General features: G+C 47.9%; 2 protein-coding genes across 5 annotated transcripts in view; one reads left to right on the top strand and one right to left on the bottom strand.

Moving 5' to 3' along the window:
* The window catches only part of SETD2 (SET domain containing 2, histone lysine methyltransferase), a 109,772-nt gene extending 101,511 nt beyond the window's left edge, over nucleotides 1-8,261 (bottom strand). The window contains exon 1 of one of the 2 annotated variants that reach the window (XM_068235213.1): nucleotides 6,888-8,261. In XM_068235213.1, the coding sequence (XP_068091314.1) occupies nucleotides 6,888-6,922 (35 nt within the window). In that variant the 5' untranslated portion in view covers nucleotides 6,923-8,261. The remainder of the gene's footprint in view (nucleotides 1-6,887) is intronic. The other variant, XM_068235214.1, reaches the window with a different exon arrangement.
* LOC137518033 (tubulin delta chain-like) overlaps nucleotides 8,082-12,996 on the top strand; it is a 51,621-nt gene continuing 46,706 nt past the window's right edge. Inside the window, exon 1 of one of the 3 annotated variants that reach the window (XM_068235218.1) lies at nucleotides 8,082-8,208. The gene's annotated coding sequence lies outside the window, so the exon portion shown is untranslated. Of the gene's footprint in view, nucleotides 8,209-9,533; nucleotides 9,823-12,996 lie in introns of those variants that run through there. The other 2 variants (XM_068235219.1, XM_068235217.1) reach the window with 2 other exon arrangements.

The following is a 12,996-nucleotide window of genomic DNA, read 5'->3' as shown; positions in this document are numbered from 1 at the left end:
GGAGGGTTGGGGGGGGAAACAACACTTACCTGGGGCTTTTATTGGTCTGTCATGTCCCGCGCCGTCCTCCTACGATCATCCGTTCCCCACCGCCGGTAACCTGCTAATTATTCTTCTAACGAGACTGCTGCTGCGCGTGCTCGGCTCCCGCTCGTGTCTCCGGGAGCTTACTGCGCAGTACGAGAAAACCTCACCATTAGTCTTGTTAGGTTGAATAACTGACCGGTGCCGGCAGCGGGGAATAGGTGATCGTTGGAAGATGGTCGCAGGACATGACAGCTACAGGGGGCCGATGGAAGCCCCAGGTAAGTGTCAGTTACGGATCCTATTGAGGCTTCCCCCGTCCTCTTGTGTCCCACGGTGGTCTCGCTGTGCCCCTCCGAACAGCGGGGATGTAAATATTTACCTTTCCAGCGCAGGCGTAGTATTGGCTCTCCGCTCGGAGATAGGCAGAAATAGCCGATCGCTGACGGCCCGCTCTACTGCTCAGGTGCAAGTCTCCTGCGCCTGCGTAGTAGAGCAGACCCGATGGAGATCGGCTATTTCCTCCTATCTCCGTGCTGAAAGCCGCAACAGCGCCACCCACTGGAGCCAGGGAAGGTAAATATAGCAAGCCTTGTCAGGCTTGTCGAGGGAGGATTGCGGGATGCTTCGGGGGAGCCAGCGCTGGACTGCCTGCAGCTACAGGGGAGGGGGAAGCCTCATTGGGACCCTGAGGCTTCCCCCTCCTGAGGTAAGTACTCCCCAGGGGAACTTTTTTTTTGTTACAGAGTCTCTTTAAAAGGGAACCAGAGCCGAACGTTTGTTAAAAATGAAACCAAGATGTTATACATACCTGGGGCTTCCTCCAGCCCCATAAGCTTGGATAGCTCCCACATCGCCGTCCTCCGCTGCCTCTATCGCTGGTCCCGTCACTTCCGCCGCACGCGGCCATTCTTCCGCATGCACAGGGGCTCCCTCTGGCTCTGTACGCATGCGCCTGCGCAGTACGGAGGGAGCACACTGCGCTTGCGTCGACTGGCCGAAATGAGGGGACGGGACCCGGTACCAGCGGACAGAGGCAGCCGAGGACGGCGGCGTGGGAGCGATCCAGGCTGATGGGTCTGGAGGAAGCCCCAGGTATGTATTTTTTCGTCTCTGGTTCTCTTTAAGCTATTAGAGGCAGAGGATCAGCAGGACAGCCAGGCAACGTGCATTATTTAAAAGGAAATAAATAGGTCAGCCTCCATATCCCTCTCACTTCTGGATTCCCTTTAAAAGAGGACCTGAGCTTTTGCACAGGACAGAAGGAAAGCAGAGAAATGCACCCTGTATGTATTTAGAGCATTTAGCCTGTCTAATTCCACTTCATCTGTGACTAATCACAAGTGTAATTTGATCTCTCAGCTGCATCAGCTCAGGAATCATGGCAGTCTCGGCAGAGCAGCTCATTTGAAAGCTCAGTCTGCTTCCATGAAAGCAGGAAGTAGAAATAGTGCAGATTTATTGCAGGTTTTCTATCAGCTGTAACAAGGAAATGTTTTTCTTTAAAGTTTATTATGCTGTTGCTTATCTTTTAGAGCAGAGAGGAAGTTCCCACTTTCCCTCTTCAGAAGCAGAACATGGTTCCTGGTGATGACACATCTGCATGCCGCTTTGGTGTAAAGCAAAAAGTTTGCTCTGTATGCAAATTTCTGTCGAGTCGGAAACAGCGTAGTTAGTGGGAATCCCTAACTGTCGATCAATTAACTGACAGCTGCCGGTTGTCTGATGCGCAGTTAGGAATCCTGAAATCCCCCCCCCCCCCCCCACACACACACACACAGGTCGTAGGAGAGGTAAATGTTTGCCTACTGCGATCCGTCTCAGTAGCGGCTCTCCGCTCAGGCTCCAGTGAAAATAGCCGAGGCCGATCGAGTACACTCTGCGCAGACTCACGCCTCACTGGGGGGGGATTCTCAGGGCTCTTGCACATCTAGAACCCGTGCAGGAGCCGTTCTGCACGCATTATATGCCCTGCGGCGGTGTCGGCGGGATTTAGCGGTGCAATGCAACCAGCGGCGGTAGTACTTAACCTGACGGGAAACCGCCGGCTCCCAACGATTCAATGCTCTCGGGTGCGTCGAACCGCAACGCATCGAAACGCAGCGTCTGGTGTGAGAGGTGAAATGAAAGTCTATGGACTTTCATTTTACTTTGGTACTTTGCGCTAAAGCGCGGGAAATGGGCTTTGGTGTGAAAGAGCCCTCAGGGTTTTCTTTTTTTTTTCAACAGCATTTCCTGAACAGCAGTTGCAAAGTCTAATTAACAAAGTATTGTGTAAGTGAGTAGGGAGGCTGGCTAGTATCTTACTATTGTGGCAGTTAAACTGCTGTTCAGGAAATGCTGTTGAAAACAAAGAAACCCCAGAGAATCCCCCATGAGGAGATGGACTGACCCAAAACCTGTTGGTTCAGATAAATTTTAACTGCCTACTTTTTCACGATGGTGGCCCTTTAAAGAGAGACCGAAGCCTATTAAAATAATATTTACCTGCTATTCATGTTAAAGGGAACCAGAGACGAAGCAGCCTCATGTATTTTACCATATATATCAGTGGGAACATTAGAGAAAACACCTACTCTGCTCTCTGTTTCATCCTTCACTGCTCAGCCTGCTTGTTATCAGCCCTAATAAAATCCCCAACTGAGCATTCAGTCTGGCTTTGCTCAGTAATCTTTATAGCTGAGTCTGTCTTCTCTGATGTATTTTCAAGCCCAAGCCTGCCCCCTTGTGGCTCTGCTATAATGACAGCTATAAATATTCCTGAGCAAAGCCAGACTGAATGCTTAGTCAGGGATTTTATCAGGGCTGGTAACAAGCAGGCTGAGCAGTGAAGGATGAAACAGAGAGCAGGGTAGGCGTTTTCTCTAATGTTCCCACTGATATATATGGTAAAATACATGAGGGTGCTTCATCTCTGGTTCACTTTAAGCAATGTGAGCAGAGGTGAAGCGATGTATTCCCGTGGCAGAACAAGGGCTTTGTACCCCCTAACTCCACAGGGCAAAATGAGGGGGTCGCTTCCTGGTAGAGGCAGAGCTTTGCGCTGTAGCTTTGCCTCTACTGGAGTCAATCTCCACCGATCTCCGGCTCTCCCCGTCCTTCATTCTTCTTTCACTGAGAGGGGCGGGGAGAGGCAGAGATAGACTCCAGCAGAGGCAGAGCAACTGCGTACAGCTCTGCCTCCCCCCGGGAAGCAAAATCCATGACCTGGAAAGTCATGGAATTTTGCCCGGTTATTTGGGGGGGGGGGGGGGGGGGGGAATAAAGCCCTCGTTCTGCAGCAGGATTGCAGTGTTTTAACACTGCTAACTTTGTTTAAAGTGGTTCCGAGGTGAACTCTTACTCATTGCATAATTGTGTTCCTTTCCTATTGTTTATAGGGCATTCCTCAAGCCAAATACGGTTTTGTTTTTGTTTTAATACTCTAATTCCCGATAAACTAAATAAACCAAGCCCACAGGTTTTCAGAGAGCCTTGGCAGTAGCAAGGGCTCGTGGGAGCTCAGTTTGGGCGGGGGAGGATGTGTTACTAGCCATTGATTTCTGAGGCAGAGGGGAGGAGGGAGGAGGAGTGATTAGGTTTTTTTCACAGTGCTGATGGTGCAGATAAGCCTGCCTCTGTGTAAGGTTTACAAACAACATGGTTGCTGTCGTATCACAGGAAGAAATAATTTTTCTATTAAATCTGCGTGCAGCTAGATTTGCTGTGTAAACTATCTGAATTTTAGAAAATATATATACATACATACATACATACATATATTTTGTTTTTTTATTTTTCCTACAGGTGTGTGTTTTATGCAGTAACGCAATGCATTGAGGTACCGCAACGCCGTTAAATCACACCGGCTCCACTGCGAACGTCACACAGGTTTTGTATTGTGGTGCTACTTTCCACGTTACTATGCAGCCATTATGTCGCACTGAGCCTAAGGCAGGGGTCACACTTACAAAAAAAGTTAATACATTTTATAAAATGCGAAAACGCAATTAAAAAAACTCACATAAAGCTTCCCAAAGCACAATCACAGTGTAATGGAAGCAATGTGCATTTTCCCACTGCTAGTACACATTGCGGTGAACAGAACAAAAAAAAAAAAAAAAAAAAAGCAATCGGAATGGTTTTCCAGGTTGCCCACTTGCTAACAAGCAGTCGGTAGACAACATCCGAACATACTTAAAAAGAGAGCCTGTGAAAATCTCAATCAAACATTTCGGATGACTAAGTAGCAAGGCTGTCCGGTTCTTTATACCTTTAGCATGATTTTTACTATGTCTTTATATAATCCAAATGAAAAAATTATACAAATACTGATATACGGGAAACTATTAGGCCTGGAACCCACTACAAAATGCTATAGCTAATCGCAATCGCTAGCATTTTGTATGAGCGGTTTGTACGCCATTTCATGAGCGTTTAGGTAGCGATTTTAAAGATAACCCGAGGTGGGTTCTAAAAACGCTAATGGCACACAGAGGCTGGGTCTGCATATATTGCCCTGCCTCTGTTGCTATACTGCTCCCCCCACAGGCCCCCCATAAATCATACGCCGAGCTGTCAACACGCAGCCAGCTGTTTACCTTCTGTCACTCTCGCCGCTCCCCCGCCTCCTCCATAGCACCAGTCCCCGCCCGCGTCCCTTCCCTGCCTACCCGTTGATTGGAGGGAAGGTACGCGGGCGGGGACCAGCGCTATGGAGGAGCGGCAAGAGTGACAGATGCAAGGTAAACAGCCGGCTGCGACATGCTGCGTGTCGACAGCTCGGCGTATGATTTATGAGGGCTCAGTATAGCAACAGAGGCTGGGCAGTATATGCAGACCCAGCCTCTGTGTGCCATTAGCGTCAGTGTTCTCCCCAGGCTCTTTTAGCTGGGTGCTTCACCCGGCTAGATTGGGTGACCACCCGGCTGTCATCGGCTCACCTCCTCCTATGCTGTAAGCACAGTTGCCCTGCATTTTCAACTCGTCCTACCCGGCTACTTTTTCATGCCACCCGGCTGAAAAAAAAATTCTGGGGAGAACACTGAGCGTTAGGAAAGGTTCAGGGTAACGTGGAAAAAAATAAAAATCCATATCCACTTACCCGGGGCTTCCTCCAGCCCGTGGCAGGCAGGAGGTGCCCTCGCCGCCGCTCCAGAGGCTTCCGGTCGTCTTCGGTGGCCGACCCGACCTGGCCAGGCCGGCTGCCAGGTCGGGCTCTTCTGCGCTCCACGGACGGGCTCTTCTGCGTCCCACGCCGGCGCTCTGATGTCATCGGACGTCCTCCGGGCTCTACTGCGCAGGCGCAGAAGTGGATATGGATTTTTATTTTTTTCCACGTTACCCTGAACCTTCCCTTTAGAACCCACCTCGAGTTCTCTTTCGAAAGTGTAATCAATTTGCCGACGGTTGTGTAGTGATTAGCGTTTTTAATTCTGATTGGTCCTTTCAATTATTTTTTTTTACAGTGTGCAGTAATGTAAAAATGCTAGCAAAATCGCTCTGTGTAGGTTATGCCGGCTTTTATATACTTTACATGGCAGAAACGCTAACGCTAAAAATGCTGCATGTCCTGCGTTTGCGATTTCGGTAATCGCACCGATCCAGTGGAATTTGGCCCATCCATTAACATTAGCTGAGCGTTTAGGGAAGTCACTAGTGGTTTGAATCGCTCCCTAAACGCTCCCAAAATCGCTGTAGTGGGTTCCAGCCCTTAGAAGTGATTTGAGTATTTGGTTTACCTGTTGTAATTTTTTTCTAAAGGCTCGTAGACACGTCCAAAGTGCGCAACCAACTGCACCACATGACCGCCCGCCGGACCAAAGGATTGTGCACTTGTATTTTCCACGCACCAACTGAATGACCAACTCGTTAGCATATTGCGCACGCAAGCAGAATGATGGACAGCACGACATGGCTCGCACTCAGAACAAGTCGTTCAAACGAGATATACACGCGGCCCACTGCACGATATCAGCCCAACAGTCATGTGAGTTGAATCGCCATCGGATCGGACAAACCGCATGTTATCATTTGGCCGTCTAGTCGTTCCCCACACACATACGCACACCTGATTGTCATCCCAACAGACCAAACTCAGACGACAACCACAGGGTTTGGTTGAGCGTGAACGGGCCTAAAAAAAGCACTGTAGGTTTTCGATCGATGTCGGTTCATCTCCTTAATATACAATTAAGGGGTCTGGTGCTCTACTAACTTTTTCCTTTGTATACCAATTTAACATACAACCATTGATTCCATTCAAATACTAATGTCTGAGCCATACAGATAAGAATTAAAGGGGAACTGAAGCGAGACGTATATGGAGGCTGCCATGTTTATTTCCTTTTAAGCAATACCAGTTGCCTGGAAGCCCTGCTGATCCTCTGCCTCTAATACTATTAGCCATAGCCCCTGAACAAGCATGCAGCAGATCAGGTGTTTCGGACTTTAAAGTCAGATCTGACAAGACTAGCTGCATGCTTGTTTCTGGTGTTATTCAGATACTACTGCAGAGAAATAGACCAGCAGGGCTGCCAGGCAACTGGTATTAATTAAATGGAAATAAATATGGCAGCCTCCGTATACCTCTTACTTCGGTTCCCTTTTAAGACCAGTTATATATTTATAAACAGTCCTTTGTGGCGTTCCCATGAGACAGGTTGTTACTACAGCCCCACCCCCACTGGAGGTGAGCACATGTCAGCCTGTCTCATTCACACCACCTTGGATCTGTACACAGAGACAATGCACAGCTTGCAGCAAGGCAGTGTGGAAGAGGAGGCTTCTCGGTCTGTGTATGGAGAGTGCTGTGGGGGATTCTGGGGTAACAGGTGTTGTGGTGGATTTCGGGTTGCCATAGCACCCTCCAGAGGTATACTCACTCAGTTGGGTGCTCCGGGTCATAGAAATCCCCCATTTTCAGAGTCACAGAAACACATCCAGCTGGAAAAGTGAAGAGGGGACTTCACAGATTGAGGGGTGCCAGACAAGTCTTGGAAGCAGGAAGACAGAGATGAATCTGGATTCTGGGGTGCAAATACTCCAAATATTGAAGAGCAGAAAAACAACTCCAGATGCAGCAGATGATGGAAAACCAGCGGATGAAGTGGACTCTTCGGCCACGAAAGAGTAGGCTGTGATTACGAAGGGAAGGTTGTGTGGATGATATGCTGACAGTCCAGTCTAGTAAGATGTACTTGAAAATGGGTGTCTGGGAAGAGGACTGGTGTATTAACAGGGCAGAATCCGGGGTGGCCCCCAGCACTGGTGGGCAAGATAAGACAAGTGGAGTTGTAATACCAGATATTGGGGGGAGGGGGCTGCTAGCAGAAACTATAAGAAAGGACTCCTGCCAGGAGTATTAATGAGGTAGGGGGTCTGTAGTTGAGAGGGGGCTCCCACCAGCAGTTATTATAAAGGGGGGATATCCTGCCAGAAGTAATTATAAGGGAGGGGGGGGGGGCTGCCAGCAGTAATTATGAGGGGGGCTGCCAGCAGTAATTATAAGGGAGGGGGGCTGCCAGTAGTAATTATAAGGAAAGGGGTGGCTTCCAGCAGTAATAATAAGGAAGGGGGGGCTGCCAGCAGTAATTATAAGGAGGGAGGGTGGTCCTACCAGCAGTATTTATTAGTAGGGGGGAGGCCTGCTCTTGCCAGCAGTATGCAGTATTTAGGGGGGGGGGGGTCTGTAGCTATGGAGAGATGCACTGCTCCTCCTGCCAACAGTATTTATAGGGGGGGGGGGGGGGGGTCTGTAGCTATGGAGATGGGGGTCTCCTGCCAGCAGTAATTATAGGGGGTCTGTAGCTATGGAGATGGGGGTCTCCTCCTGCCAGCAGTCAGTCACTCAGTCTTCCCCCGCTCGGCAGTTCCGGAGGCTCCTCTGGTTTTGGAGGGAGATTCTCGGCCGGCAGGTAACACAGGTTCTCTCCGGAAGCGGAGTGTCCGGGGCTCAGGCCATGGCTCCGGCCTCTCTTCTCAGCACAGGTAGAGCCGCCGCTTCCTGCGGAGGGAGGAACTGCGAAATCGTCCCCGGCCACCGGAGGAGGAGCCGGAAGTGCGCGGTGCAACCTGAGTGGAGGGCCTGTGTCAGCACGCCGTGCTCCTCTAGTAACGCGTGCGTGACCCGGGGGACCCTACAGGAAGCAGCACCGGCTATGTACCCGGAGGGACCGCATTCACAGCTGCACCGCCCTGCATGACGTGTGTACCCGGGGGACCGCACTCACTGCTGCACCGCCGTATAGTGCTGCATATAGAGGGGATCAGCGGGGGGAGGAGCATAATGCCTCATGTTACAACCCAGCACTGTATCCAGAGTAGAGATGGGAAGTTCGGATCTTTTCAATGATCCGGATGATTCGAATCGGATCATTGAAAAGATCCGGATCTTTGATCCGAATCTCGGATCATTTTACTACCGAAGCATTCGGGGTGAGATGACTAGCAGGACAGGTCTTTCCGTGCTGTGGACAGGAGAAGGGGAGGGGGGTGGACACACAGAGAGAAGGGGAGAAGATGGACAGAGGGCAGGGAGTGGACAGAGAAGGGAGGAGGGACGAGCAGAGAGCAGAAATGTTTGTGCACACAATACCCACATGCTGCAATCATATGCTTTACATGTATTTATTTCACCTATATGCTCATCTGTATACTTTCCATGCAAACGTCACACAGTGAAGGAAAGCATTCCCAGAAGATAAGTGCAGCTGTTTAGTGCCGAGTGGAGGAGGATCATATTACGCTGCAATCACAGTGCCTGCAAAGTTACTGAGCTGTGCTGAGCCAAAAGCTTCAAATGTGTTCACTAGGGGAACAGACAGCCTATAATGAGAAGCACTTTTCAGCCAGTATGTGTGCTCTACACATATCTGGCAGTGGCACCCATGTCCCCTCTCTCTTATCTACCTGCTGTCCCTGCAAGGCTGCCTCGCATCCAACAGAGCGATCCATCTCAGCTCTGCTTCCAGGACCCCGCTGCCCGCTGAGAGGGGGCGTGTCGTTCCTGGCCCCGCCCCTTTTGCGATCCGAATCGTTCATTTTGATGATTCGGATGATCGACTCATTAAATAGATTCGGATCAAAGATCCGAATCGTTCATGATCCGGACAACACTAATCCAGAGCAACACAGAGCAGGGGGAGGGGCGCCAACTGCCACCACCAGGACTCCTAGCATCCCAATTATACCACACACTACATACACACCTCATATCCTATATATATATTACACACTATAGGATCTTCATATCATACCATATATACTACACACTGCTCTACATACACACTAACTTCATAATTCCTATATATACTGCATTACACACACCACTGTATGTACACAATATTTATTCCTAATATACCATATATACTGCATTATACACACTATGTATTCCTAATGTATCATATAAACTGCATTACACACACTATATATTCCTAATTTACTATATATATATATATATATATATATATATATATATATATACACTGGATTATACACCATGTAATGTATAGGCTATATACTATTAATGTCCTATGCTATATATTCCAGTGTACCCTATGATATGTAGTTTAATATACACTATGATATATAGTTTAAGTATTTTCTATCTATATATGTATAAATCTCACAATATATATATATATATATAAAGAGAGAGTATAAATGGTATTTCACAGTATACACTGAGAAGCTGATCACATCACTATATCATATACTATGCTGAGCTGTGACTCCAGATTGAGGGGTGCAGAGAAAACACTCCAGAGGCAGCAGATGACGGAATCCCGCTGAATGAAGCTGGCTTTGTGACCCCGAAAAGTAGGTTATTATGGGGGGGGGGGGGGGTCCAGTATATGTGGAAGGGAAGTAATGAGAGAGAACATAAGTAATCCTGGAACCCTGGTCTGGGCTTATTAATGTCTGCCTAAACTGAAAATTACAAGGCTAATTCTCAAAGTAATATTGATTTGTTTAAATGTTACATTTTTACCTTTGGATTGAACTTTTTAAATAAAAAAAAAAAAAAAACGTATTTCTGCTTACCTGCCGCTATGCCATTGAAGTGAGAGGGATACGGAGGCTGCCATATTTACTTCCTCTTTAAAAAGTACCAGTTGCCTAGCAGCCCTGCTGAACTTTCATGCATCAGTGGTCTCTTAAAGTGTAACTTTCGGGCATAAAATCAAAATCCAATTCTTTATTTTTATCTGGTAAACAAGTAATAAGGATGCTAATCAGGCAATCCAAAAGTTTAAATCTCTATTACTTTTCTTGTTTTTATAAATGATCCTTCCCCAGTTTACCTGACTCTTATTTGGTACATTGCCGCACAAAGGAAGTTGCAGGGCATGCTGGGTTGTCCTTTTTTGCTTCTGTACATTAGTTAAGTCTGAGGGGAAATAAAGAAGCAAAAAAAGACAACCCAGCATGCCCTGCAACTTCCTTTGTGCGGCAACGTACCAAATAAGAGTCAGGTAAACTGGGGAAGGATCATTTATAAACAAGAAAAGTAATAGTGATTTTAACTTTTGGATTGCCTGGTTAGCATCCTTATTGCTTGTTTACCAGACAAAAATAAAGAATTGATTTTTTTTATTTTATGCCCGACAGTTTGGCCGAGTACATTTGAATTCGGCGCTGCTGGTAGACTTGGGCGCAGGATACAGCCGGTATATGGCTGGTCCTGCTGCTGCACAAGTCCCGGCGGCGGTAATTACTATTCCCCCTCCAGGCCGCCATGGATAGTGGGGGAATGAAATAATTCGGCTTCCAGGGTTTGCTGGAAGCCGAATTATTATGATTTTTTTTAAGCAACCTCGGCTCCGTCTTCTGACGGCGCCAACGTTACTCACTGAGCACCGCTATAGACTGAATCCCTTTATAGTCTATGGCGGCGCTGGCTGCGCCCAAATCTAGCAGCGCTGAAAAGCACTGCTCCGGTTAGGCCTCCTTTCCACGAACTGTTTGAGCTGTGTGCTCAGCAAGCAGTTACCAGGCAGAAGTAAGCAGTTATCATGCAGCAACAAGCATTTACTAGGCAGCAGTGAGCAGTTGAGAGAGTTTGAAAGGCATTTCACTGCCTATCAGCGGTCCGTGTAAAGGAGGCCTTCGGCCTGGTGCACACCAGAGGAGTTTTTCTGAGCGATTTGAGTTTTTAAATCTGCTGCTAATGTTATCCTATGTGTCTGTGCACACTGGAGCAATGAGGTTTTGTAAAAATCCCCCATAGCATTACATTGGGAATAGCTTTTGAAACCTCTAGCGTTTGGGCGCTAGAGGTTTCAAAAGCTCTTCCCAATGTAATGCTATGGGTTTTTTTTTACAAAACCTCATTGCTCCAGTGTGCACAGACACATTGGCTATCATTCATAAAGCATTCCCGCATGCGGAAATGCGTAATACCGCTGACTTTACCGACCACCGAGCAAGTTGTGTATTCATAAAGCCTCTTTCCGTATGCGGAGCTGACATTCCCGTGCAGAGTGACAACGTACCGCCTTGTGCAGTGTGGATACGCAGGTATCCAGAAAAAGTTGCAAAATGCTCATTCATAAACATTTCCGCATAGCGGTATGCGGAAGGGGATTACCGATCCCCTGGCTGTAGCGGGAAGCTTGCGGAGTCCTTGTAAGTGAATGGGACGGACCTCCCACACAGCAGCAGAGAGAACACCGCATGGAGGGACTCGGCCAGCTTTTCTGTTTCCGCATGCCTACCGCCCGCCTGCCGACACCATTCTCCAGAAAACCTCCGCACTGCTACCGCCCCAGGCACAAAGTTTATGAATGACCACCCAGAAGGCACAACTACCGACGGCGGTATTCTCCCGCACGGGTTCCCCTTACCGACAGCCTGTTCATGAATGATAGCCATTGGATAACATTAGCAGCAGATTTAAAAACTCAAACCGCTCAGAAAAACTCCTCTGGTGTGCACCAGGCCTTACACTTTAATCACTCACCTGAAACAAGCATGCTTCTAATTCAGTCACAAACACCTGATCTGCATGCTTGTTCAGTGACTATGCATAAAAGTACTACAGGCAGAGGAACAGCAGGACAGACGGGCAATCTACATTGTTTAAAGCGGACCTGAACTCAGAACTTCCTCTCTGCGCTAAAAAATACACAACAGCATAATAACCTTTAAAGAAAAACATTTCCGTGTTACAGATGATACAAATCCTGAAATAAATCTACACAGTTTCTACTTCCTGCTTTCATGGAAGCAGACATTTTTAACATCCGGTGCTCTCAAATGAGCGTATCTGACTTTGCAGTCAGGTGACACAGGGGAGAGATCAAATTGCAACTTCTGGGTAAACTAAATACATACAGGATGCATTTTTCTGTTTTCCTTCTGTCCTGTGCAAGAGTTCAGGTCCACTATAAGGACTCCTTTCCATGGACTGTTGAACTGTGTGCTCAGCAAGCAGTTACCAGGCGGGAACAAGCAGTTACCAGGCAGCAATGAGACATTGTGGCTATCATTCATAAAAGTGTTGCCGGTAAAGTAAATCCGTGCGGGGAAACACAGCTGTTGGTATTTCAGCCTTCTGGGTGATCATTCATAAAAATGTTTCTAGTTGCGATAGGAGTGCGGAGATATCCTGCTGTAGGCTGGCATTAGGCTGTCGGTAGGCATGCGGAAACAGGAGAAGCAGGCGGAGTCCCTCTGTGTGGTGTTCTCTCTGCTGCTGCTTGGGAGGTCTGTCCCATTCACTGCAATGTATTCCGCACGCTTCTCGCCACATCAGAGGTAGCGGTAATCCCCGTCTGCATACCGCTTCCTCTAATCTTTATGAATTTACTTTACATTTCCGCATAGAATCACAGCACAATGCGGTAATTTATCGATCTGCTCGGGAAAGTCAGCTTCGCATGCGGAAACAGCCTTTATGAATACACATTTTGCTCAGTGCTTGGTAAAGTCGGCTGTTTTTAGCATTTCCGCATGCGGGAACGCTTTATGATTGAAAGCCATTGTGAGAGT

This window comes from Hyperolius riggenbachi, chromosome 5 (assembly GCF_040937935.1).
Source record: "Hyperolius riggenbachi isolate aHypRig1 chromosome 5, aHypRig1.pri, whole genome shotgun sequence".
NCBI classification, from domain to species: Eukaryota; Metazoa; Chordata; class Amphibia; order Anura; family Hyperoliidae; genus Hyperolius; species Hyperolius riggenbachi.
This window is presented reverse-complemented; position numbering and strand designations above follow the sequence as displayed.